This window comes from Lolium rigidum, chromosome 4 (genome assembly GCF_022539505.1).
Source record: "Lolium rigidum isolate FL_2022 chromosome 4, APGP_CSIRO_Lrig_0.1, whole genome shotgun sequence".
Classification (NCBI taxonomy): Eukaryota; Viridiplantae; Streptophyta; class Magnoliopsida; order Poales; family Poaceae; genus Lolium; species Lolium rigidum.
The window spans coordinates 231613441-231640644 of NC_061511.1; the positions used below are offsets into that span (position 1 = coordinate 231613441).

At 45.2% G+C, this 27204-nt stretch overlaps 4 protein-coding genes and 1 pseudogene across 5 annotated transcripts; 4 read left to right on the top strand and 1 right to left on the bottom strand.

The window, feature by feature from the left end:
* Positions 1-12: 12 nt before the first annotated feature.
* LOC124707249 (probable starch synthase 4, chloroplastic/amyloplastic) lies at positions 13-12973 on the bottom strand. Its single transcript, XM_047238915.1, has 17 exons — positions 12837-12973; positions 12315-12420; positions 11858-11933; positions 11090-11755; positions 4312-4579; positions 4182-4233; positions 3362-3484; positions 3212-3287; positions 2947-3131; positions 2635-2826; positions 2475-2543; positions 1845-2054; positions 1405-1530; positions 1014-1163; positions 823-884; positions 658-733; positions 13-557 (listed from the first exon to the last, which is right to left on the bottom strand). Exons 1-17 carry the CDS (start codon positions 12956-12958, stop codon positions 387-389), a joined length of 2730 nt encoding a protein of 909 aa, XP_047094871.1. The 5' UTR covers positions 12959-12973; the 3' UTR covers positions 13-386.
* A 3401-nt stretch (positions 12974-16374) lies between these two features.
* Positions 16375-18108, top strand: LOC124649785 (probable serine acetyltransferase 5). The gene is made up of 2 exons (XM_047189358.1): positions 16375-17800; positions 17944-18108. Exon 1 carries the CDS (start codon positions 16533-16535, stop codon positions 17496-17498), a length of 966 nt encoding a protein of 321 aa, XP_047045314.1. The 5' UTR covers positions 16375-16532; the 3' UTR covers positions 17499-17800; positions 17944-18108.
* A 1179-nt stretch (positions 18109-19287) lies between these two features.
* On the top strand, positions 19288-21314 carry LOC124707253 (putative disease resistance RPP13-like protein 1). The gene has a single exon (XM_047238921.1). It carries the CDS (start codon positions 19303-19305, stop codon positions 20773-20775), a length of 1473 nt encoding a protein of 490 aa, XP_047094877.1. The 5' UTR covers positions 19288-19302; the 3' UTR covers positions 20776-21314.
* On the top strand, positions 21195-22531 carry LOC124648403 (annotated as a pseudogene).
* Positions 22532-23246: 715 nt separating this feature from the next.
* On the top strand, positions 23247-26170 carry LOC124707251 (disease resistance protein RGA2-like). 2 transcript variants are annotated; one of them, XM_047238918.1, is made up of 2 exons: positions 23247-23306; positions 24302-26170. In XM_047238918.1, exon 2 carries the CDS (start codon positions 24410-24412, stop codon positions 25889-25891), a length of 1482 nt encoding a protein of 493 aa, XP_047094874.1. In that variant the 5' UTR covers positions 23247-23306; positions 24302-24409; the 3' UTR covers positions 25892-26170. The 2 variants fall into 2 exon arrangements, with proteins under 2 accessions (XP_047094874.1, XP_047094875.1); XM_047238919.1 differs by lacking the exon at positions 23247-23306 and having other exon boundaries at positions 23890-24503; positions 24537-26170.
* Positions 26171-27204: the final 1034 nt, after the last annotated feature.

Here is a 27204-nt window from a genome sequence, read left to right on the forward strand (position 1 = left end):
GCTGCTGTCATCTCATGGACCATAAGATTTCTTCCTCGGGAATAGTACGACTATGCACACAGCACATGTACAGTTCATAATTTACACCAATTTATGCCAACAACAGTGCACGTGCTACAAACTTATCAGTTTCATCATATCCGTGATAGATGGCCAACGCCTGCTTCTGCCTTTGCGTTCTGTGTGCCTCAGTAGACACCTTAATGTATTGCCAGGCATAGGTCACATTGGCTGCCACCAAGGAAATGTGCGTTAAGAGCATCCAACTTCCTATATGATTCTGATCCCTGATCCTATCAGCAAATGAGCATTTGTAGCCAAGGGCCGGGCCGGGGAGAAGAAGGGCATGTATGTAGGCTTCACGAAACATGCGCTCTCCGTGCTCATCAAGCTGCTGCCCTCGCTCGAGCCGCTGCCTTTTGATAGATGTCTTCGTACTGCGAAGCTGAAGTGTCCCAGCTGAAATCTATCCTCATGTCTTTCTGCACCAACTGTTTCCAGACCTCAGGTTTTCTTGTGTAGCAGTTGAACGCCCTTTCCATCGCGCCGCTTAGTCCCTGTCACAATTAATGAACACCCAAATCAGTGTTCTGCACACCAGGTATCATCAATCACACTTTCCCTTTTTTATGCTATGCACACAGAAACAAGGCCCACCTGCTCGTCGGCCTTGACAAATGTAAAGCCATTTCGCACTTCCATAGGAATTGCTTCATCATCAAAGTCAAACACACTGAAACCAAAAAAAAAAAAATCATACTTGTTACTTGATTGATTGAATGAGACCACTATATTTGGAGGAACAGTCGGTTCACTATTTACCTATCATTCAATCCACCAGTTTTTCGAACAATTGGCACGGAACCATATCTCATAGCTATCATCTGTGGAATGTCAGAATTGCTAATCAGAGGTCACACATCAAATATCAAATAGAAGTGAGAGAGGTCAGAATTGCGCTTGCTTAATTACTTCTAGTAAAGTGATCATCTAAGCACAGAAAGAATGCACACCTGAGTGAGGCCACATGGCTCAAATATAGAGGGAACAATGAACATGTCAGATGCAGCATATATACAATGAGACAAAGCATCATCGTACTTCAAAAGCAGCCGGATATTGTTGTTGTTCTGAAAATATTCTGCAATACCTTCAAACTCCCTCTGTGAAACAAACAAAAAAGCGAATATGTTCACTGTTCCAGCTATAGGCACAGATGTGCTTAACAGAAGTAACCGACAAAAACACTATTTCAGACTCATGTTACTACGGTGATAAATAAATTGTTCATGCGGTAGTGAAGTGTGTTTTCATCTGTTATTTTGGAGAATCAAGTCTGATCAGATTGTCTGCACAGATATCATACTACGAAATAAACTGTGTGACATAAACTGATAAACGCACTTGAATGTCTGGTACTGGACTTGAACCCAGAAGGACAAACTGTCCTCCCAATTCAGCCGTTTTGTATATTGCATGCCTGATGAGATGTACACCCTTCTGAGGAACTAGTCTTGTAATGCAACCAACCTGCTTGAGAAAATTTTAGTTATGCAGTTAACATTCAGTGTCAAGTTTCCCAGACAAATGGAAGGATAGAAATGTACACAGCAGGGTATCAAACAATGACACTGGCTAACTGAAAAAAATAAATCAAAAATAGTATAGAAGTACCTCATTTCAATTTCAGACTAGATGGGCCATGCCACAAAAATATTAATGATAAATCACAGGACCATATAGCTAACAGACTACTCCATGAAGAAAAGTGACACATGGTGAACCTTTACATATCCAGTTTATCAGGCGTTGAGACCTGGTCTTACAAGGATTGAAAATCATACCAGCGGTTGTGAAGGATATGCAGAAGCCAGGTTTAGCTGTTTTCTCAGGGCTGCTTTGTTTGCTGCCTTTCCCTGGAGATCGTTAGCATTATACTGGACCTTGAGATACCTATCAGTGGAAGGGTTCCATGTATCTGTGTCAATTCCATTAAGTATCCCAAGAAATTTCCTGGAATGTACTTTAAGTGTATCTTGGAGTCCACGCCCACCCTGGGCAGGAGAAGGGCATCATCAACAAAAACAGGATTTTTTTACTTGCAAACTGAAACTATTACATTGAACTTGCCCTAGAGAGGCCTATTTGGATATGCATTTCAATATAGCTAAATAGGGTATTCTCATGTATTCAAGCTTTTATGAATAATTATGTAGCATCTCTTCAGTGTCCAGTCCATGGAGGGGCATCACTATGTCTGGCACTACTGATAAAACAAAGGTAACAGTAAATATGCCTGCTGTGCAACTTCAAGCCTTCGTCTTCCAGAAAAGTTGCCTCCAAACAATAAACCATTTTGAGTGGCTTGCTCATAAATTATCCATTCTCCCCCATGAATCTCACAAGTAGAAGGCTACTAGTGGAACTAAATAGCCAAAGAAATTTACATGCAAAAAGGTCATAAGAACAATTACCTCCGAGCGAACCTCTAGTGCATATGTTGGTGAGACAGTTGTCACGATGTTCGAATACACAATTGCACCCTGAATAATATGAATCCAGACCAGCATCATTGATACCACAGCAGTAAGTTTGTGTTCCAAATCTATTGCTACAGTTTGCCATAAATGATACCTTAACAACATTTATTCTTCCATGTGAGTTGTCCCGCATCCTGTCTGGTCTATCTAGGTGCTCAACATCAAGGCCACACCATGCTAAATCACGAGCTGGAGCACTTCCTTGATATTCAAAATTGTGACAAGTGAAGCAAATTCTAGCTGAATTGAAGCCTAGATTGGCATATACATCCCAATAAAGAGGTGCCTAGAGTTCAAAGTTTTAAAGGTAAGTTAGCACATTAAACTTTGTAAATCAGCCAAGGAAAGTAAGATCAATGTTCAGTAGGCAATGAGTCAATGCTACCAAATGATCTTTGACGATTACCACAAATGCAGTTTGCCAGTCATGGCAGTGGATTATATCAACTTTCTTCCCAGATTGGTAAAGTAATTCCAGTGCCGCACGGCTGAAGTACGAAAAACGTTTAAAGTCATCATGCTCTCCGTAGTACTGAGCCCTCCAAAAGAACTTCGCCGGATGCTCTGGCTCGATAAAGTAAACAGGTAGGCCTGCATATGCTAATTTTAGTTAGGCCAATGCGGACTAGAAGTTGATACAGTGGTACAACTGAGAGCTGATTGTATATAACCTTCAACAGTCCCTGTCCAAATTTTGTTGTTGAACATATTTCCTTCAAAGTAGGACTGCACAAGAACATCTAAAACCTGCACAATCACATGATAGCATTCTTACCCTAACAGATCCACCAGACATATAAATAAGCAACATTGCTACATACCTTAAGATTGCTAACTTGGTCAACCTGCATGCAGTCATATTTGGGAAGAATAATCTCTACTAGATGCCCTTTTTTCTGAAGTGCCTTCCCAAGGCCAGATATCACATCCGCCAGGCCACCAACCTAAGCAATCATGCATATAAGCAAGAGAACATATGTCTAATATGGTTCAAATTAATCAGAATGGAGAAATATAAGATTACAAAACAGTAAGTCATTGTATCAGCACCAGTACTTTCAAATATCCCAAGAAACAACTTTCATAATTCAGTTAGAGATAGATCTAATGAAACTTGTAGGAAAATAATCAATTGACAAACCTGCACTTTTTAGACAGTTTATTTGCATATTGTAACTTTGTCGAAACATTAAGTCAATATTTCATCTCTTTAGTATAACCAAGCTTCATTTTCTGTTCATGGTTGCAGAATCATAACTGATGAGCTAAAAAAAACATACATGCAGCATTTTTCAACCAGTAAAAAGCTACATATCAGAGCACACATTCAACAGTGTCAGTTTACGACGGTTTGAATCAGCCCTTGGATCATCATGGCCTATCTGAGAACAACTGAGGAGAACCATATTTGAAAATAGCGATTTACTGTTCACATGTAAGATATGAGGATAGGCTCAAGTTTACGTGCAAAACTGGAAAAATTAGTACTGTACTTTGTTATGTTCAAGAATATTTGTACTTAAAAAAATTGTTCTCTCTAAGCTCTGTAAATAGTAGTTATACTAGGTGGCGACTTATCCAAAGATAAAATTCAAAACTTCAAATGCACTTATGAAAGGCTGAATTAACACTATAACTCACCTTTGCGACAGGAGCCATCTCTGCTGCTATGTGGGCAATGTGCAAACCAGAGCTGCATGAATCATAGAGATTACATACCAAATATTTTCTGTAAACATGTTTTCTCATTTCAGCAAAGAAGAAAGAGTACCTGGTTCCTGGTAGTGCCATCTTCAGAAAATTATCCATAACTTCTCTGCTTTCGGTATCTCTGCAAGACAAGTACGCTTCGCGAAGACGACTGTCCCTTTTCCGAACCATTTCTCGTAATGTATTTGCATCATTGTAAGATATTTTCTTTTCAAGTAACCACCCATCAATCAAAAGGGAAATTCTGCTCCATAATTCCGAAGGCATGTTTCCTGTGAAATTCTCCAGTGATCTTTTCTCACTTTCCTCTATTAGTTTGCTAAGAGTACCATGAAATAACTCAACTCCAAGCTACCAGAAGTCCGTCCCAGGAGTGACGGCTGGTGCTCTCTCGAAGGGCGAAAGCGAGGCGAAACACGAGATCCCCCAAATCCCTCCTAGCCCCCGTCCCCGTTTCTCCCATCCGTAGACAAATCTGTGCTCGCGGCCACGAGCTTCCCACTCTAATCCCCAGATCCCACCACATCACATCCTTCTGCGGGTAACTGTGCTCGCGGTCGTAAAAATCTAGGTCTAGGTTCAGCGTTTTGCTGGACAGCGGCGGCGGAGGTGGCGGCGACAGGGAGTGCGAGGATGGAGAAGATGGAAGGAATGCTGCGGAACCTACGGCTCTCGGAGGCGGAGAGGGCAGGGCTGCGGATCGAGGAGCAACAGATGGAGGTGGCGGATGGAGCAGGGAAGATGGCGGCGGAGCCAAAGGTGGTGGTGAAGGTGCTAGCGGAGAAGCTGGTGCCGACGGAGGGCCTCAAGCAAGCATTGGGACCAATCTGGTGCCCGATTCGGGGGATCAAGTGCAAGAAGATCGGGGAGAACACCTTCATGATAACACTCCTGCAGAACTCAGGTAAAAAGAAGGCGCTTGATTGTGGCCCCTGGAAGTTTGGTAACGATCTAGTTGTAGTGGAAGATTATGATCCTGCAAAATCGGTTGAAGAGTATGCTTTCTCTACCATACCTATTTGGATCCGGGTCCTGAAGTTGCCTCTGGGGAAGATGAATAAGGCCACAGGGGAGATGATAGGGGAGAAAATAGGAGAATGGATGGAGGCTGATGTAGGAGAGGATGATTTTGCTTCGGGGGAGGTGCTGAGAATCAAAGTAAGAATTGATATTACAAAACCTCTTATGAGAGGGATGATGATCCAAGTGGGGGAAGATGGTAGGAGCAAATGGTGTCCCTTTGAGTACGAATTTCTTCCAGAGTTTTGCTACATTTGCGGGGTCATCGGGCATGAGTACCAAAGCTGTCTGCTACCAACAACAAAGGGGGAGGAAAAACAGTTCGGGAGCTGGCTGCGCGCTTATATTCCGAAGAAACAAAATAGCGGGGAGAAGCAAAAGTGGAGCAGTGGAGGAGGAAGTGGCAGTGGCGGGCGCTCTTTTGGCTTTGGGGAGCGGCGAGGTACGGCAGGCAGCAACAGCCTTTCTTGGAGGAAGGAAGACTCAAACAAGTCGGAGGCGGCTAATGGAAAGGACAAGGTTGAAGGGGAAGAAGAAGTAACGAGCCCAGTGAAGAAGGGGGGTGCAAAATCTCCAGCTGGTCCGAGGAAATCTTTGGACTGGGCAAAGGTCTTGGTCATGGAGGACGATGGGGCAAGGGCAATGGTGGGCCAGGAGGCCCCCGCTCCCCATGCCACGGCTAATCTGATGCTACAGAAGGGGGAGGCAACGGTAGGAGGGGAAGGTGTGGCTGCGGCTTCAGGAGAAGAAAATTCTGGAGGGGCTCAGGACATGCTCTCGGAGCCTACAGAGACCCAACAAACAAAGAAGGTGGCCGAGGTAAAGGAAACGGTGGGGAAGAGCAAGCTGACACTGACTTATGCAAGGAAAGCATCCAACAGCCAGAGGGGCACGAGGCACAAGTTCAAGCGCCTAGACAACAGAGGGCCACCGAAGGAGACAAAGAACGGAGGGGCTAGCAGTATCTTGCTAGATAAGAAGAGGAATTTTGTGACAGATGTGGAGGAGGGCAAGGACACGGACACGAAGAAACAGAAAAGGGACGTTGAGATGAAGGAGTCAGCTAGTGTACCAAACAACATGATCGCGGGGCTGCAGGTTCAGCCCTGCGCACCTCAATGAAGATTGCAGCTGCGAACTGCCGGGGACTGGGGAATAGGCCGGCAGTTCGGGGGCTCCGTGAGCTCCAGAGGCGAGAGGTCCCTGATATCCTCTTCTTATCTGAAACCAAGTTGGATGAGAAGAGGATGGAGAAATTTAGGTGGATGCTGGACATGCCCCACATGATTGTCCAGAAGAGTGAGGGCCAGAGTGGCGGTCTGGCGATGTTGTGGAAGAGAGGAATTGACGTGGAGCTGCGCTGGAAGGGGAGAATGCATATAGATGTCAATGTAGTTGAAGCGGATGGATCCAAATGGCGACTCACAGGCATCTATGGAGAACCAAATCAAGACAAGCGTGAAGAGACGTGGAGGCTGATGCGTACCCTTCATCACCAAGCTAGCCTCCCATGGCTGTGCATTGGTGACTTTAATGAGATTATGTTTAGCTTTGAAAAGCAAGGTGGCCTACCTAGACCACAAGTTTGTATGGATCGTTTTAGAAATGCCCTAAACTTCTGTAATCTTAATGATCTCGGCTTCGAGGGAGACATCTTTACTTGGCGTAATAACAATTGTCGTGCGAAGGGCTATATCCGTGAGCGGCTCGATCGAGCAGTAGCAAACCCAGGGTGGTGTGCCAAATTTCCAGGCTACAAAGTCGTGAATGGGGGCAGTGGGCACTCGATCACGGCACCGGTGCTGCTGGAGATGGGGGAGCTGACGCGCAACAGATGGCGGGGTGACGGAGGCGTGGTGAATAAGCGGTTCGAGGCACGGTGGCTGATGGAGGAGGACTGTGATACTATTGTCACCAATGCCTGGAACAAGGCCAAATCGCATGGACACACTCAGGTAAAGGATCTTATTACCTCTGTGTCCAAGGAGCTTCATTCATGGAGCAAGGATGTCTTGGGAGACCTGCAAAAAAGAATAAAAAATCTGAAGAAAGAGTTGGAAGTTTGTAGAAGGAGGGACATTTCTGACCACTCTGTTCATAAAGAGCAAGTCATCAAATTCAAGCTTGAACGGTTGGAAGAACAGTGGGACATGTACTGGCGCCAAAGAGCGCATGTGCAATGGCTGGAGAAGGGGGATAGAAACACCAATTACTTTCATTCATGCGCTTCAGAGAGGAAGAAAAAAAATACTTTCCATAAACTGAAGGGCGAGGATGGTGTGGCTGTGGAGGGGGAGGAGGGTTTGAAGGCCCTTGTTACTAACTACTTTTCATCTTTGTTTACCCCTATGGCAGGAATTGATATCAGGCACGCCTTGAGCCACATTCCTCCAAGAGTCACGGCACAAATGAATGAGATGTTGGGGGCGGAGTTCACTAGAGAAGAAGTGAAGGAGGCGCTGGATAGCATGGGCGATCTCAAAGCCCCGGGTGCTGATGGGATGCTCGTTGTCTTCTACAAGAAGTTCTGGAGCTTGGCGGGTGATCAAGTGGTAAGCGAAGTGTCGCAAGTGTTGAGAGGGGCAAGATATATCGGAGGGTGGAACGAGACAATCGTAGTGCTCATCCCAAAGGTTCAGAAGCCTGAAAGACTGAAAGACCTACGCCCAATTAGCCTCTGCAACGTTGTGTATAAGCTTGTCTCCAAAACCATCGCCAACCGGCTGAAGCTTGTTCTAGGCGACATCATATCCCCAAACCAGAGTGCCTTTGTGCCGGGTAGACTGATCTCTGACAACTCCATCCTGGCTTATGAAATGACCCACTTCATGAAGAGAAGAAGATCGGGAAGCACAAAGTATATGGCTGTCAAACTGGACATGAGTAAAGCTTACGACCGTGTTGAGTGGCCGTTCCTTAGGGGTGTCATGCAACAACTGGGCTTTGATAAGGCGTTCATTGAACTTGTCATGAAGTGTGTGTGTTCTGTGTCTTACAGGTTTAGAATCAATGGCCAGCTCACCGAGAGTGTGATCCCAGGCAGAGGTTTACGACAGGGGGACCCCATCTCCCCGTACCTGTTCCTTCTCTGCGCTGAAGGGTTCTCTGGTCTTCTCCACCACGCTGAAGCCACGAATGGTATCAAAGGGATTAAGCTTGCACAAACGGCGCCCACGGTCAATCATCTGCTATTTGCAGACGACTCCCTCCTGTTTGTGGAAGCTACTGAAGAGGGTGCTGCTTCCATTAGATCCATCCTGCAAAAGTATGAGGAATGTTCGGGCCAAGCTATTAACAGAGAGAAATCGGCGGTGATGTTTAGCTGTAACACCTCAAGAAGAATGAAGGAGAGGATCCTAGAGATGCTTAGTCTGGGGTTGGAGACCCATGGGGGGAAGTATCTTGGTTTGCCACTTTACATTGGCAGATCCAAAGCTAGGTGCTTTGAATATCTCAAAGAAAAAATCTGGAAGCGGATCCAAGGATGGAAGGAGAGGTTCCTGTCGGCAGCTGGGAAAGAAATTCTATTAAAGGCTGTGGCTCAAGCCATTCCCACCTATGCCATGGCTTGTTTCGATCTCACTAAAAGCTTGTGTGATAGCATCAGCCAGATGGTATGCAGGTATTGGTGGTCTCAGCAGGATAATGAAAGCAGAATGCACTGGGTGGGTTGGGAAAAGATGAAGCTTCCGAAAGCTGAGGGAGGTCTGGGGTTTCGTGACATCCACTCTTTCAACATGGCGATGCTGGCGCGCCAGAGTTGGCGGCTAATCCAGGCCCCCGAGTCACTATGTGCCCAGGTCCTTAGGGCCAAATATTTCCCGGATGGCAACCTCCTCCATGCTCAGGCAAGGCCAGGAATGAGCTATGTGTGGCGCAGCTTGTTAAAAGGCTTGCAGCTCCTAAGGGAGGGTCTTATCTGGCGTGTTGGTGATGGATCGAAGATCAATATTTGGAGAGACCAATGGCTGCCGAAAGAAGAAGACTTGAAGCCTGTGACACGCCAAGGTAACATTCTGTTGTCTCGGGTTTCTGAGCTCATCGATCCAAGTACTGGTACTTGGGATGCCCAGCTGATATCCCAGACCTTTTGCGATGAGGATGCTGCTGTCATCCTGGCTATTCCCCTTGTTGACGATGCTGAAGATTTTCTGGCCTGGCATTTGGATAGGCGTGGCATATTTACGGTGAAGTCGGCGTACAAACTCCATGTTACACTCCTGATGAAGCATAGATGCTCTCCTGAAAGTTCTGACAACAGAAATAGGGATTGGAAGCAGAATGTGTGGAAGAGGATATGGAAAATCAATTGCCCTCCCAAGGTTCACCACTTTCTGTGGAGGTTTGGCCATAACAGCCACCCTTTGCATATGAACATCGCGAGGCGTGGAGTTGAGTTGGACACCAGATGTGTGGTATGCAACAAACTCTTCGAAGATGGTGGCCATCTATTTTTGAGATGCAAAGAAGCCAAAACCTGTTGTTGAACATATTTCCTTCAAAGTAGGACTGCACAAGAACATCTAAAACCTGCACAATCACATGATAGCATTCTTACCCTAACAGATCCACCAGACATATAAATAAGCAACATTGCTACATACCTTAAGATTGCTAACTTGGTCAACCTGCATGCAGTCATATTTGGGAAGAATAATCTCTACTAGATGCCCTTTTTTCTGAAGTGCCTTCCCAAGGCCAGATATCACATCCGCCAGGCCACCAACCTAAGCAATCATGCATATAAGCAAGAGAACATATGTCTAATATGGTTCAAATTAATCAGAATGGAGAAATATAAGATTACAAAACAGTAAGTCATTGTATCAGCACCAGTACTTTCAAATATCCCAAGAAACAACTTTCATAATTCAGTTAGAGATAGATCTAATGAAACTTGTAGGAAAATAATCAATTGACAAACCTGCACTTTTTAGACAGTTTATTTGCATATTGTAACTTTGTCGAAACATTAAGTCAATATTTCATCTCTTTAGTATAACCAAGCTTCATTTTCTGTTCATGGTTGCAGAATCATAACTGATGAGCTAAAAAACATACATGCAGCATTTTTCAACCAGTAAAAGCTACATATCAGAGCACACATTCAACAGTGTCAGTTTACGACGGTTTGAATCAGCCCTTGGATCATCATGGCCTATCTGAGAACAACTGAGGAGAACCATATTTGAAAATAGCGATTTACTGTTCACATGTAAGATATGAGGATAGGCTCAAGTTTACGTGCAAAACTGGAAAAATTAGTACTGTACTTTGTTATGTTCAAGAATATTTGTACTTAAAAAAATTGTTCTCTCTAAGCTCTGTAAATAGTAGTTATACTAGGTGGCGACTTATCCAAAGATAAAATTCAAAACTTCAAATGCACTTATGAAAGGCTGAATTAACACTATAACTCACCTTTGCGACAGGAGCCATCTCTGCTGCTATGTGGGCAATGTGCAAACCAGAGCTGCATGAATCATAGAGATTACATACCAAATATTTTCTGTAAACATGTTTTCTCATTTCAGCAAAGAAGAAAGAGTACCTGGTTCCTGGTAGTGCCATCTTCAGAAAATTATCCATAACTTCTCTGCTTTCGGTATCTCTGCAAGACAAGTACGCTTCGCGAAGACGACTGTCCCTTTTCCGAACCATTTCTCGTAATGTATTTGCATCATTGTAAGATATTTTCTTTTCAAGTAACCACCCATCAATCAAAAGGGAAATTCTGCTCCATAATTCCGAAGGCATGTTTCCTGTGAAATTCTCCAGTGATCTTTTCTCACTTTCCTCTATTAGTTTGCTAAGAGTACCATGAAATTCGACTATTGAGTGCTCATACAGTTCAATTTGAGAATGCATTTCATGGTTACATGCTTGAAAGCGTTCTTCAACTGATTTTACCTTTTGCTGCAAAAGATCAACAAGATAAGAGGAGAACTTTGAAATATTTGCTGCTTGCAGTGACTCGTCTAATTTGTCAAGCTTATCCTGCAGATCATGATTGTGGTCCAATACCAAAGCAGCATGCTCTACTTGGTTTGCTGTGGTCTCAAGCAAGTCTTCCAATTTTTCTACTTTCTCCCACCAGGCATCATACTTCCTAGGACCAAGTTTCATCATATCTGCTTGGGCAGCTATAAACCTAGACTCCAGCTCCCTAAGGGAAGCATCTAAAAGAGCACGCTCTTTCTCCAATTTGAATATACTCTCCTCTGTTTCGGCAACCTCGATAAGTTTTGTTTTAAGGAATTCTATGTCCTCCTTGAGTAGAATATTCTCTTCCTTTAGAACATCAAACTCCATTACTAGCTGTGAGTCACTGGAATTCCCTTCAGCTGAAAGCTTATGTTGTGCATCTGCTTCTGACAACTTCGTCTCTAAAATGTTTATCTTCCTCTGCAAGGCTTCTTTTTCTTTAAGAATTTTATCAGCATGTTCCAATGCCTGAACACGAGCTTGATTCAAAAGAAGTATATCTAACAAAATAAACTTCCAGATGAGTGTTTGTTATGAACATACTTAGAACTCGATGCAGTTTAGGGAACTGTATGGATATTCAAAAGGAAGGAATTGCCTACTTTTCTCGGTGTTCTGTATCATTCCTACCAGATCTTCCAGCTGAAGATTCGATATGCCATCTCCATCACTGTAGTTCTGTGGGGAAAACCACAAACCTAGAAACTCTTAAAAGTAACAAGAGTAATAAGAGCAAACAATAAAAAAAATGGATATTTCAGAGTAAAATTGATGCAAATGTTAACTCTGTTGTAATCACGCGTTTCTGGCTGCTATTTGGTTTACAAAATACTTTGTAGTAAATTAATGTAACGGACCTAGTTCACATCTTCTAAGTTCAGATAAGGTAGAAATTCATATGAGTAAGGTATGTTGCGTTTCATTGGCAGCCAAGACCCCTAATTACTTTTACAAAAAAGAAGAAGAATTCCCATCTATTGTCGCGTAGCTACGCGGCCGGGCAAGTGGATTTGGAAACAAATAAACTGGTAAAGTAATAATGTATATATGCTGCAATACCCTTTGTCGTCCTTTGCCAGTGGAAACCGCTGCTTCGTCGCTCTGAACACCATTAAGCGGGTCGGCGCCGGTTGTACTCTTCTGGCCGGGACGTTGCGCAGCCGCCCTAGAACCAGCGAACAAAAGTCAGGTTCGCTCGACAATATTCGTAGCAGCGTGTCTACAATGATCTGATCATGATCGAAGAGCATGAGTTAGGACAGACATTTTGCCAACATACAGAACAAAGTTATTAGGTTGCCGACATTTGGTCTCCAACAGGTTCGAAGATTCACAGTTGTGATCCCCCACAATGTTTGAATTTATCAAACATGATCACAGCATTTCGCACTCTTGCCCACTCAAATGCCCGCCCCCCCCTGTGCTTCCTAGTAACTACTCCAAACTAGACAGACAGATCAACACGAATCCCTCCCACTCCCAGCACTGTAAATCTGACGAGCAACGCAAACACCTGCCCGGCTCTCGCTGGGCGGCACAGAAACGCGCGCGCACGCACGCTGTCGAAGCAGGGCGACGTACCTGAGGCTGCGGTGTCGAGTCCGGCAGAACTGGGCGACGCGGCGCCCGGCGACTGGACACGTGGCGGGACGGGGGGACAGGAGGGCGGTCGCCTCGACGCCCGCCGCCGTTGAGCACGCCATACGGATATGCGGAGGTGGAGGCGGGGCAGGGATGGCTGCTATGTGGGCCGGAGCTTGGAACGGCCACCGCGGGCAAGAAAGTGGCAGAGAGTGGAGTGGGGTGGAAGAGTGGTGGTGGCGGGGGGCGTCCGTCTTGTGCTCCGCGCGCGGGGAGGCCGGAGGAGGAGGACCGAACGAATAGGGCTATCTGGCCGCCGCGCGTCGAGGAGCGGGACGTGGGGCCGCGCCGGCAGTCAGTCGGCGGCGGGCGGTGCTGGCGCGGTGTTATTCGTCGGAGGAAACGGCTCGTGCAGGTCACACACACGTGACGAACGTGAGGTAGACGAGCCAGGCACCAGAAGCAAAGGGGAACGGACGGCCCAGCTTGATTTGGTAAGCTGGACACTCGAGATCTTTGAGTCCAGGTGGCGGAAGTACTTGTAGCACTGTCACTGCCTCGGTCAATACTTTTTTATTATTACTCCCTCCGTTCCTTTTTAATTGACTCGAATTTAGTACAAACTTGTACTAAATCCGAGTCAATTAAAAAAGAACAGAGGAGTATTAAAGATCCGATTATTCCCTATTTTTTCACAGGTTAATAGCCAGTCCCCTCATATAAGGGCTTGGTTGGTTCCTCGCACCTTTTTTCGTATATATGTGGAGTTCTTCTCCCTAGAGCTATGATGGACTGTGCCACATCCAAAATTATATTATGCATCTATTTTGAATGCCAACAAGACCGTTTAATAGATAGAGGTGTTTGGTTACGTGCATAACCTCTTCCCTAAGGGGTAAGGATGACAACCCATAGCAATATCAAGCGCATCGAAATCGCACAACACATAACATAAGTACTCGAGTATAGCGTAAGATGGTAACAACTAGTTCAGGACACGACGTTACGAACCAAGTTCAGGCACGACAAATTCAGGACACGACGGTAACACATTTCGCTCTTCCATCATGGCAAGGGTTGGATCATGTTGTGGGCACTTCTTCACGATCTCAGTCATGGAGTAGCCGAAGATTGTCACCTTGTAGGCATCGCCCCTAAGCGCCTTAAAGGTCATGAAGTAGCCGATCTTGATTTCGTCAGCAATGGCAAATCTCGTCCAACCTTGATCCATGGAAATCTTTCCATCCACTTCTCCTAGCTTGATCATCCATGAGCAGCCAGTGTTGGTCTTCCGCGCAATGCTCATCTGGATGTTGCCAATGTACTGCCTAAATCCTTCAGGAATTGGCAACAGTTCCAGGCCAAGTGACATGAGAACCTTGGCGAAATGGGTTGGACCAGCATCGTCATGAAAGTTCCCCCACCTTCACAGGCCTTCCCCTCGGCCTCTTGCAGGCGCTGCCTTCTGCAGCTGCATTGGAGCTCCCTTGTCTCAGGTTAGGGACACCAGTAGGGAGAGATTGGGTCGCCCTGCCTAATACCCCTGGTGGGTTTAAAGTACTCAGAAAACTGTACATTCACCCTCACCGAGAAAGATACCGTTTGGACACATTTCATCACCAATTCAACCCATCTTCCAGAAAAAGCTAGCTTCTCCATTATAGCTCTTAAGTAGATCCACTCTACCCGATCATAAGCCTTTGCCATGTCAAGCTTAATGGCACAAGCACCACTCTTCCCCTTTTTCTTTTTCAAATAGTGAATGCTTTCAAAGGCCGTAATGACATTTCAGTTATTAAGCGACCAGGGACAAACGCACTCTGCTCCTCAGATATGATTTCCTCCAAAACAGGCCTCAGCCGAAGTGCTATCACTTTAGATGCTATTTTTTAGAGGACATTACACAATGCAATCGGTCTGTACTGAGACAGATCTTGCGGCTGCTTGATTTTTGGAATTAAAACCAGCACTGTGCGATTTACAATCTCTGTCATATCACCTCCCTCCAGAAATCCCCTAATAGCAACACATACACTTTCCTTCAAAAGATCGCAATGCTTAATATAAAACCCCGCCGTGAAGCCATCGGGACCAGGTGATTTGTTTGGGTGCATCATAAAAAGAGCCTTCTCTATCTCCCAATCCGTGAAAGGTGCACATAGTTGTTCATTCATCTCATGTGTCACCTTCCTTGGAACATAATTGGTAATTACCTCCGGAGAGGTATTTTCTTGTGCTGTAAAAAGACAGTGAGCCACATTCAAACTACCAAGTCTGATCATTGTGCACTGTTAATCAAAGTGTCTCGATCGGAATGGTTGGGAGGAAGTAATCTTAGACGGCCATTTCATTTTGAGAATATGTGGACTCGCCACGAAAATTATCAAAAGGTTATGGAGGAAGGGTGGCAGACCGGCAGTGGGGACTTGAGTGAGCTCCAAGCGGCGTTGAGCCAATTGAGCTCAAACCTGACCAATTGGAGTAGAGAAGAATTTAGTTCATTAACAAACAACTTAGAATCATGCGGGAGAAACTTGATGGGTTGAGAGCCAATTCAATCGGATCTGGACCATCTAGGGAAGAGAAGGATTTGATGTATAAAATAACAGAGCTCTTGTCACGTGAAGAAATAATGATGAAGCAACGATCCCATGCCCTTTGGCTTAAGAAGGGGGATCAGAATACAACTTTTTTTTTTCATGCAACGGTGAAGGAGAGAACGAGGATAAATAAAATCGTCTCACTGCGCAAGGAGGATTGTACTTTTACATCTTTCCAGTCTAAGATGGAAGTTGCTGCTACTAATTTCTATAATTTTTTTGATAATGTCCACTATTTAAGTAAGATGTTAATCTTTGCATGCGTTGAAACCTAGCTACTTTAGGTATGCTCTCCGGATGGTATGTTCTCGCGAGCTTTAACTTTTGTCAATTTTAATCCCCTTACAATGTTGTATTGGCCTCCGACGTGTAATAGAGTGTCCGATGCTCTTTGCACACCATGGTGCAAAGATGGCTCTTGTGCCCCAAGCCATATGGTTGCGTCGAGCTCCTAGCTTAGCTCATGGGCTAGTTGCGAGCGCTCTTGCTCGGAAGTTTGGTTAATGGAATATAAAGTTCCATTTAGAAAACACATTTTCATCAAAAAAATACAAAACATATTTTGTAGCTTGAAATAGGTTGGTCATTTTCAACATGGTCTTATTTGTATATTTGTCCGTTTGATCCGCTTGATATCTCACACATAATTTTATCAGTTACATTTTCTTGATAATGTGACATCTGGTTTCACAAATGGAGCCGAGTTATGCCCTGATTTTCTAAAAAAAAATCCTGATAAATATATACTAACCTCTGTCCGTAAATAGATGCTAAAAGTTTGTCTAAATTTAAATATATCTAGTCACAATTTAGTATATAGATACATTTGAATTTAAACAAATTTTTGACATCTATTTATGGACGCAGGGAGTAGTATATTTCTTGGAAAGTGGAATTTGCACTTTTCTATGTCGATCATCTGAATCGAGACCCATATTGAGTTGAACACTTCCAAAACAAGCAAAGACAGACTCCACTTGTCTCGTGAGCATTGTTAATCCCCGTTGTTTGCCTATCGCCGTCGGCGTTCTGCCTCCGCAATCTGATTCCCGCAATCCTCACCCACCCACCAAACAATCCCTCCCCTGCTCCGGCGATGCCGGCCGGCCAGCCACAAGCGCACGACCCCGACGGCGGCGGCGGCGGCGCGAGCCACTCCAACAACCACCGCGCCTACTCGCCGCCTCCCGCGGCGCTCCCGTCGGAGGTGGTGCCGGCCTTCCCGCCGCCGGAGTCGGAGGACGACGAGTCCTGGGTGTGGACCCAGATCAAGGCGGAGGCCCGGCGCGACGCCGACGCGGAGCCGGCGCTGGCCTCCTTCCTCTACGCGACGGTGCTCTCGCACCCGTCGCTGCCCCGCTCCCTCTCCTTCCACCTCGCCAACAAGCTCTGCTCCTCCACGCTCCTCTCCACGCTCCTCTACGACCTCTTCCTCGCCTCCCTCACCGCGCACCCCTCCCTCCGCGCCGCCGTCGTCGCCGACCTCCTCGCCGCGCGCGCCCGCGACCCCGCCTGCGTCGGCTTCTCCCACTGCCTCCTCAACTTCAAGGGCTTCCTCGCCATCCAGGCCCACCGCGTCGCGCACGTCCTCTGGGCGCAGAACCGCCGCCCGCTCGCGCTCGCCCTCCAGTCCCGCGTGGCCGACGTCTTCGCCGTCGACATCCACCCCGCAGCCGTCGTCGGCAAGGCCATCCTCCTCGACCACGCCACCGGCGTCGTCATCGGCGAGACCGCCGTCGTCGGGGACAACGTCTCCATCCTCCACCACGTCACCTTGGGTGGGACTGGCAAGGCGGTTGGTGACCGGCATCCCAAGATTGGGGATGGGGTGCTCATTGGCGCAGGCGCTACCATCCTCGGCAACGTCATGATTGGAGCCGGGGCCAAGATTGGGGCTGGTTCCGTCGTGCTCATCGATGTGCCGGCCAGGAGCACGGCCGTGGGGAACCCTGCCAGGCTGCTCGGCAGGAGGAAGAGTGATGGCGAGAAGGAAGAGGACATGCCGGGAGAGTCCATGGATCACACCTCATTCATACGGCAGTGGTCCGACTACACCATTTGACATTTGAGGGAGGGAGCCATTGTCCTGCCAAGGTCTCTTTCTCACACACCCTCTGTATCACTAGTCGTGATGTACTCCTAGTTGTTCTGCTTTTGTTCCCTTCCCTTGTGTGGATGAACATAAACTGTACTGTAGTGTGTATGGTCAATTGTTTCTTCAGCTGATCGAGTGGCAATTCTCTGATACTGATATCAGATGATTGCAATATGAATAATTTTGTAACAAACGATAGTGCATTTGGTGGCTGGTGGATTAATTGTGCTTTTCTTAGAACAAAAGTCCTGGATTAGTCAAGCTTCTAGGTAAGGGTGTCAAGTGGGATCCCACTTTTGTCCCACTTGTAGTATAATTTGACTTTTCTAGTACAAATTTTGACATTAAAATTTGAACTACATAGTACAAAATGACATCCCACTGGGATCCCACCTTGACACCCCACTTCTAGGACGGATTGTGTTTGTGTGTGTGTGGAAGCGAGATTTATCTGGTGTAGGTTTCTTCATTCTCCATTTCGTACTTACTTACGTAACTTTTGTTTTTCGAATTGCTATGTTGTGCACTCACCAATGCAAAATATAGTAATAAAAACATACAGTCACTACTTTTGCAAGTAAAGTATCTATATTCATGAGCCATTTCAACCACAATGATGTCACCGCAATATTGCTAGGCAGCTATGTGGCACCCATGTTTTCATGTCCCATTTTAATCATTTCACATAGCATCACAACTGCATGTCTCTTGACAGTGTATACAAGCATTTAATATAAGTAAAAAACATCTAAATAAATGTAGAAACACAAATCTGATAAAATTTCATGCTCATTTATTCCGATGTTTTCAACTCATCTCTTTGTAGTTGTAGCCTTGTGGCTGTGTTGTCTCACTATCATTGATCTCTCAAAGGCTTATGACTATATGCAACAGATAGTTGCTATTACATCCATTCCAAAATATAAGCCTTTTTAGAAAGTTAAATTAGCTTTCTAAAAAGGCTTATATTTCGGAACAGAGGTAGTACTTATTTGAACTTTTTGCCAACTTTCTTACATCATGTTTTGGTCGACTTTAGCATTTTTCTGTGCTTTGATAGATTTCATGTGTTATAAGTGTCCAAGGTGCCCGCAATGGGAATCACCAGTGAGCAGAGCACAACTTGACAGGTTCCTCGGTTTGTGATGCTCCATCTCTGGGCTTCCTCAAGAGTGGCGTGGATCCACAGAATCAGCTGGTGCAGCCTCTGCAGATCCTTCCTGCAGTTTCCTGTCTGCCGGAACTTCTCAGCCATTATGCTGGTTAACAGGCTCGTAGAAAAACAGAACTCATGACAGTCTGGGGAGTTCAGGCTACCTACATGTTCTGCTACAAAGATCAGTATCCGAATTCATAAGTGAAAATCCATGCAAGAAGTTCAGTCTAATAAGATGAAACAGCAGAAGAAGGTACATTCTGAGTGAACACAACTACTGCCAGAGTGGAAAAAAAGGGAAGAGGAATGTGACCTGACTATTGATCCCAGCAGAAGAGATGTGAATGTCAAGTCTCCACGTTTTTTACCTCTAAATCAAAAGGAAAGAATCTACTTTTCTTCTGTCAAACAACGTCGCCTTCGTTGGCTTGGTCAATGAAGACTAGGAAAGCACCTACTTTTTGACATTTATAGCACAATGGCCTTCTGAAGCTATTGGCTGACCATTTCAAATCATGGACTCAGGCACTCAGCAACTGCCTAAGTCCTTTAAGCTCAGTGCACCATCTATCTATTGATGTGCTGAGAGGGTTTCCTGTTCGTTCATGCCTTACAATGGAGGCACTCATTTCTGCGGTTCTTAGTGATATTGTCGGGAGAGCTATATCCTTCATGATCGAGAAGTGCTGTGAGCAGACAACCACTGATGAGGATTTGCAGAGGCTGCGCGAGCTGCTTCTGAGGATACATGTCGTCGTCGAGGAGGCTGAGGCGAGGCATGTCACAAACCAAGGGATGATCTGTCAGGTTAGAACAATGAGAGAGCAAATGTTGCGAGGGTACTTCCTTCTTGATGCCTTCAGATGCAGAGAGAAGAAGAGCGAGGGCAAGGAGGTGAGTCGCTTCTTGTTTGCTCAATCCAAATTCAATCCTGCTAAGCGCTTTCGCCTCCTATCCAGCAAAACTCAAACTGAGAGCATGGTAATTGCTAGATACATCAGTATGGATTTGAAACAGGTTACTCTTGTCCTAGAAAGCATGGTTTCTGATATGAAAGAGTTTGCAATATTTTTGATGAGCTACCCTCGGATATGCCGCCAACCTTATGGTGCATATTTATATTTGAATAAGTATATGTTTGGACGACAAATGGAAAGGGAACAAGCCATCAGTTTCTTGCTACAAGCTGAACCTACTGGAAAATTAGGTGTTCTCGCAATTGTTGGTCCTGGATTTATTGGGAAGAGCACTTTTGTGGAGCATGTTTGTGAGGATGAGCGTGTGCGCGACTACTTCTCCTTGATCTTGTTCTACAGCAAAAATGATCTTAAGGATGAAACAGTTAGAACTTTTAGAGATAATTGTGTTATCAGGCATCAAAATATCACCTCGGATGTAGAAAGGTCGTTGGTTGTCATTGAGCTCTTAGGGGATGTGGATAAAGGGACATGGAGGAGGCTTTTGCACACTTGTGAAAGATGCATGACTCATGGGAGCAAAATCATTATCACTAGCCGATCAGAGAACATGGCCAGTTTTGGAACAACGGAAGCCATCCAGCTAAATTGTTTGTCTCGAGAAGCTTACTGGTATTTCTTCAAGATGCTTGTGTTTGGTAGCATGGATCTGGAGGAGCATCCAAAGTTAATATCCATAGCTATGGAGCTAGCCCTGGAGATGCGCGGATCTTTCATATCCGCATATCATGTTGCTGCCATACTGAGAGAAAATTTCAGTGCCAGGTTCTGGTGCGAATTTCTAAGTCATGTCAGAGAGCACACACAAAACAACATCTCGTTGTTAGGTGAATATCCTGTTGAGGAAGACCGGCCTCGATATGCTTGGAGCATGGCCAAAACACGGCGATTCTCTGAGGATATTAAGTTCGTTCTGCGACGTGTTGACAACCCAAAAGGGCCTGCTGCTCATGGCGAGGTTCCAAGGATACCAGTGTTGGATCTTCTATCTGGGAGCTGGAGCAGTATGCCACGCAAATTTGAGATCTTGTGCTGGAGGTCCGTCATACCACCTTACTATAGCTACGTATATGCTTGTGAGTTTCTGCGGCATGAGAATACCGCACCATAGTTCTCATCTTGTCTATTCGATTAAGTAAATCTTACCAGATTGCCCTGTACCCCCTCTCCTCCAAATTATTGAAGTTCTAGCTTTGTCCTAAGTCAACCTTCTTTAAATTTGACCAAGTCTATAAAAAATATATCAAAATTTTCCAGCACCTAATTAGATTCATTATAAAATATATTTTCTTACTATATATATTTGATGTTGTAAATGTTAGCACACAAATCTTTAGGTTTGGTCAAATATAGAGAAGTTTGACTTAGGACAAAGCTGGAGCTTCAAATAATTTGGAAGAGAGGGAGTATTAGACTTTCTTGCTTGCTTGTCTAAATATTGGTGCTTGATCTGAGCTCTTGTGGTTCTTGGCTGATCGATCTTATATTGAGAGTATATTGTACTTGGTACCTAGTAGGCGGTAGCTCATCATGTGGGGATCCCTAGTTACTGGTCGCTTCCTTGTGTTTGTAATTACTTGTATACTCTTCACATCAATAAACAAAGGCACAAAGCCTAGTACAAAATCGAGTGTATACTTCTGCAGACTCTCTTACTCAATGTTTTGATAACTTAGCTGATATAGTCAGCATAGCCTTATCTGTCTTGGTCAAGAAGTCCCGCCAGCAGACAACTGTTGTGGAGGATCTGCAGAGGCTGCGCCAACTGCTTCTGAGGATATCTGCTATGGTCGATGGGGCTGCAGGGCGGTGCGTTACAAACCGCAGGATGATCCGTCAGGTTAGCATGATGATAAAACAAATGCTCAGAGGGTACTACCTTCTTGACTCCTTCAAGTGCATAGAGAAGAAGACCGATGATGAGGAGGTGAGTCGCTCCTCGTTTTCTCAATCCAAATTCAATCCCACTAAGTGCTTTCGCCGTCTATCTAGAAACACTCAAACTGAAATCGTGGTAATTGGTAGAGACAACAGTAAGGAGTTGAAACAGGTTGTTCTTGTCCTTGAAACAGATGGCTGCTGACTTGAAAATATTGCCTCAGCTGAAGAAAGGTTGTTAGTTGTCATTGAGCTCTTAGGGGACGTGGATCAAGGGACATGGAAGAGACTGCTGCGCACTTCTGAAAGAGGCATGACACATGGTAGCCGTTCAGAGAAGATGGTCAGTGTTGAAACAACGAGAGCCATCAAGCTAAACTGTTTGTCTAAAGAAGCTTACTGGTATTTCTTCAAGATGCTCGTGTTTTGTAGCACAGATCCAGAGGAGCACCCAAAGTTAACATCCATAGCCATGGAGGCCCTAGAGATGCGCTGGTCTTTCATATGAGCATATGTTGTTGCCTCCCTACTAAGAGCAAATCACAGTGCTCGGTTCTGGTGCAAGATTCTCACACAGGTTAGGAAGTACACGCAGAACAACACTTTGTTGTTCGGTGAATATCCTGAGGATTACATGTCTTGGTACGATTGGAGCATTGCTGAAACACAGAGAGCCTCCGAGGGTCATAAGTTATTTCTGCTACGTACATGATAAGCACCAAAACAGGCCTGTAGCCCGCTGCGAGGTTCCCAGGATAACAGCGGTGGATCTTCTATCTAGAAACTGGAGCATTATGCCGCGGGGCAAATTTGAGGTCTTGTGTAGTTGTGCTGGAGGTCCCTCATACCACCATACTATAGCTACATATATCCTTGTGAGTTTGTGCGGCACCAGAACAGCACCCCATAGTTCTCCTCTCATCTGCTCGACTAATTATATTTGGTTCACAAGAATGGCATGTATTGGAGTTTCTTACGTGCTGGTCTGAATGATGGTGCTTCATCTGAGTTGTTGTGGTTCTTAATAAATCGATCTTACAATCGAAGTAATGATCGTGTTTGTAGTCACGGTTTACTTTTCATCTCAAACACAAAGAGCTTTGAATAAAGTCCACTCGATATTTCTGCAGACTCTGTTACTCACTCTTGGGCTAAATTAGCTTATGTAGCATTTGTTTTCCAATGACTCGAGAGCCTGTTTTCCATGATGCAGGTTAACGGTGTCTTGTAGCGCGAAGTTTCCACCATGCTGACATCTGTATAAAACAGACACTGCTCCGGAGTACGTTTCTTTCTGTCCACAGCAATGTTGCGTTCGTTGGATGGCTAAGTAATGTCTCTGAAATAAAATCAAGATGTAAGAAGGTCTGAATATGTCGGTAAACAGTTCCCTCAGTAGTACGATCAAACTCAGGTCCTGCAAAGCTTTGATGAGATTCATTGCATCCGACTCCACTTGCAGCAGTCCCATCCCCCAACCTGTAGCTTCTTCTTGACATGCTCGGGCCTCGGCAGCTGCCGCACTAGCTGCAAGAAGAGAAGTCAGAAAGTGATTTCGCTGCAGTCCAGATAAAAGAAAAGGGAACCGGAAAAGAGCAAGCTCCGGCCGTGCCTAGCTTCCTCGATCAACGGCCAGCGACACCGCTTGCGCGTCAGTCGACGGCCTGCCGGCGCCCGCGCTTCCTTGGATTCGTCCACGTCTCTGCTGAATCGCGCACGCCTCTGTCGACTTGCCGCCGTCAACGACGCCTCCATTGCTGACGGGTACGTCATCCGCTCTTCCACACCAGCTCTGCATCTCCTCCCCTTGTCTGTGAAATTAGGTAACTATGATCCCAATTCAACAACAATTGTATACTGTGACGACTCCCAGTTATTTTTGAAATCGGTTTGAATGAATTTCCTTCACGATTAGCTTCACAATACTGAATGAACAGAATCGCAAAAAGAATCAGACTAGTTCAATAGCACACCAGCATGGCAGAAAGCAGTAGCAAACAATTGGAGCATCCAAAATATTCTTCTGAATCTTAAAAGAAGTAGGAGTATATGACAGTAGCATCCAAAATATTTTACCAAGTGCTTATCATACTCGGAATGTATCGTTGGTGATGCCATCAGCAATGGAGCATTCAGAAGATCATTGAAACTTCCCATGGGCTCATAATTTTCATTTGGAGCTGGACTGTTGTTCTTATTTGCTGAATTTTTTTAGGCAACATTCTCTACTGAATCCGTGTTGACATGTTCTCTTTTCTTTTCTTCAATTTTCTTTTTCTTGGACGTGACTACGTGAGGTGCCCGTTTGCTGAAGCAAAGTCGGCCTCTGACTTCTTTTCTTAACCTCTGACAGAACGTCGCTGTCCCGGATAGCAAAACCCCATCCGCCTAGACCTGTTTCCTGTGAGAATGCTCCATCACAATTTATTTTCAATCGGTGAAGCTTTCAGCTGACCATTAAATGTCACCAAGTGTCGATCTTCTATTTGGGAAATACCAAAGAAAAATAGAAACACGTGGCGCCAATTTTCCACCATGTTGACCTCTAAATCATAAACAGGTGTGCCTACCTTTTTTCTGTCGCGAAGGTGTCATCTTTGGTGGATGGGTCACTAAATATTAGGATAACCCCCATTTTCTGAAACTTATAGGACAATCTTCTGACGTGTCTGACTTTGTTGGATGGGTCAATAGACTTGGATTTTTTTAACTCTATCCTTTTCTTAAGATTACAGCAGAATGTCTTCTGAACCTTTCAGCTGATGTTTTCAAGACATTCAGTCAGAACCTCCGTCAGTTCTTCAACCTCAGAGCACCATCTATCAAGTGACGGGCTGTGAAGGGTTCCTGTTCGTTCACACTTCACGATGGATGCGGTTATTTCTGGAGTTCTTGGTGAATTTGTCAGCAGAACCATATCCTTCGTGGCTAAGAAGTGCCGTGAGCAGACAACCGCGAAGGAGGATCTGCAGAGGCTGCTCCAGCTGCTTCTGAGAATATCTACTGTCGTCGAGGAGGCTGAAGGACGGCGCATTGAAAATCGAGCTATGGTCCGTCAGATTAGTACCATGAGAGAGCAAATGTTCAGAGGGTATTACCTCCTCGACGCCTTCAGGTGCAGAGAGAGGAATACCAATCATGACGAGGTTAGTCACATGTCGTTTGCTCAATCCAAATTTAACCCCGCTAAGCGCTTGCGCCGCCTAGTTAGCGACACTCAGATTGAGGGCACGGTAATTGGTAGAGAAAACAGTAAGGAGTTGAAACAGGCTGTTCTTGTCCTAGAAAACATGGTTGCTGATATGGAGGAGTTTGTTATATTTCTGATGAGCTACCCTCGGATGTACCGCCAACCTTATGGCGCATATTTATATTTGCACAAGTATATGTTTGGCCGCCAAATGGAGAGGGAGCAAGCTGTCAGATTTTTGCTACAAGCTGAGCCTGGTGGAAATTTGGGTGTCCTTCCAATTGTTGGCCCTGGACATACTGGGAAGAGTACTCTTGTGGAACATGTTTGTATCGATGATCGTGTGCGAGATCATTTCTCCTTGATCTTGCTCTATAGCGGCAACGACCTTAAAGATGAAGTGGCGACGAATTTTAGAGATCATTGTGTGATCAAGCATCAAAATATAGCTTCGGGTGAAGAAAGGTCGTTGGTTGTCATTGAGCTCTTAGGCGATGTGGACGAAGGGGCATGGAAAAGGCTGCTGCACTCTGCTGAAAGATTCATGGCACATGGGAGCAAAATCATAATCACCAGCCAATCGGAGAAGATGGTCAGTGTTGGAACAACAGAAGCTCTCATGCTAAATTGGTTGTCTAAAGAAGCCTTTTGGTATTTCTTCAAGATGCTCGTCTTTGGTAGCACAGATCCAGAGGATCACCCGAAGTTAACATCCATAGCAATGGAGTTGGCCGGTGAGATGGGCGGATCTTTCATGTTCGCATATGTTGTTGCCACCTTACTAAGAGCAAATCTCAGTTGTCGGTACTGGTGCAGTCTTCTGAGACACCTTAGGGTGCAGAGGCAGAAGAATATCTCACTGTTAGGTGAACTTTCACTTGAGGGAGGTCGGCCTCGATATGCTTGGAGCATGGACAACACACGACGAGTTTCTAAGGATAAAAGTTTCTTTCGGCTATGTGGTGACTACCAAAGAGAGCCTACTTCTCACTGCGAGATTCCGAAGATAACAGCTGTGGATCTGATATCAGGGACCTGGAGCGATATGCCACGGGGTAAATTCGAGATCTTGTCCTGGAGGTCTCCCATACCACCGTACTACAGCTACGTGTGTTCTTGTGAGCTTGTGCCGCAGGAAGTACACCAGGAAATAGAGTAGTAGAGGTGGTATTTTTTTCCCGCTTTGAGCAGTACGGTTGTAATTGTCATTAAGCCAGTATATGGATCCTTAATTTTCCGTTGTGTTACTCTTCGTCTCGATAAATCCTTGAAATCGAATCTACTCCCTTTTTTCTTTTTTGTAAGACGTGTTTGGCAAGCCAATTAACCCTGTCAAAACGTCTTATAAAAAGGCACACAGGTTGTAGTTGATATTTTTCCAGACTATTTTTAATTAAATGAACTGTTTATTTAGTCAAATGCGAGATATATAATTCAATGAGCTTTTGTGGTTTGTGAGGAATGTCGGAGGAAAGTTTCTATACACCGGGTACCTTCTCATCCTTGGGTTTATTATCTTTTGGACACATAGGGCGTGTTTGGATGTGCATTCATACTTGGCTTGCATCTGTTTATGCATTTCGATTGATAGCCAACATTTCATTTTGGCTCGGTGGGAGAAACGAAAGCCCATTTATTTGGTGGGGCGTTTTAGGCTACCAACCAGATGATCATGTTGTTTGCTTATATGCTGAACGGGAGATCTGATAACCTTTTCTCGAACTAATGAGGTTACCAAACCTTTTGTGCATCACAATGGGACAATAATAAAAGCAAGCAACAGACAACGGATTAAGCATAAACTTCAAGACAATTCACAGAAATACGGTAATATAAACTTCATCACGGAACTAGAGAATGTTCAGTACGACATGGATCAGGCATGGTTCACTCATCGATCAGGCCAAGGGCTGGAGCATGCTGCGGGCACCTCTTCACCACCTCAGTCATGTTGATGTCAAATATAGTCACCTTGAAGACGTCACCCCTGAGCACCTTCAAGGAAATGAACTAGCCGATCTTGAGTACGTATGCAATGGAAATTCCAGGCCACCCTTGATCCATGTAAGTTGTGCCATTGACATCCTTGAGCTTCACCATCCAAGAGTGTAGCCGTTGTTCGTCTTCAAGATCATTGTACTTGGGACGGTGCCGAGGTGAGGACGGAAGCCGGGTGGAATTGGAAGCATTTCCAACCTTGATGCCAACAAGACCTTTGCGAAGTGGGTTGGACCAAGATCGTCATGGAAGTGCCCGATCTTGGGAGGCCTTCCCCTTGGCCTCTTGGTAGATCTGCCTTCTTCAGCATACTTGGAACATCCCTCGCCGAGGTTGTGCACATGTGCACCACTCACCATCTTGAAGCACCGGGAAGGAAGAAAGAAATTAGAAAGAGCATAAAGAGGTAAAACCTCATGTCAAGACACAGTGTAACAAAAGATGGTGCCACACTTTATGCCTCAGATAGTATAG

Excerpts from the sequence above, each read along its gene's own strand:
- LOC124707249 (XM_047238915.1), bottom strand. The coding sequence starts at position 12,958 with ATGGCGTGCTCAACGGCGGCGGGCGTCGAGGCGACCGCCCTCCTGTCC. Across the intron at positions 12,421-12,836 it reads ACTCGACACCGCAGCCTCAG|GGCGGCTGCGCAACGTCCCG; the intron begins GTACGTCGCCCT and ends CGCTGGTTCTAG. Across the intron at positions 4,234-4,311 it reads ATGGCACTACCAGGAACCAG|CTCTGGTTTGCACATTGCCC; the intron begins GTACTCTTTCTT and ends TGATTCATGCAG.
- LOC124707253 (XM_047238921.1), top strand. The coding sequence starts at position 19,303 with ATGGAGGCACTCATTTCTGCGGTTCTTAGTGATATTGTCGGGAGAGCT.
- LOC124649785 (XM_047189358.1), top strand. The coding sequence starts at position 16,533 with ATGCCGGCCGGCCAGCCACAAGCGCACGACCCCGACGGCGGCGGCGGC.
- LOC124707251 (XM_047238918.1), top strand. The coding sequence starts at position 24,410 with ATGGATGCGGTTATTTCTGGAGTTCTTGGTGAATTTGTCAGCAGAACC.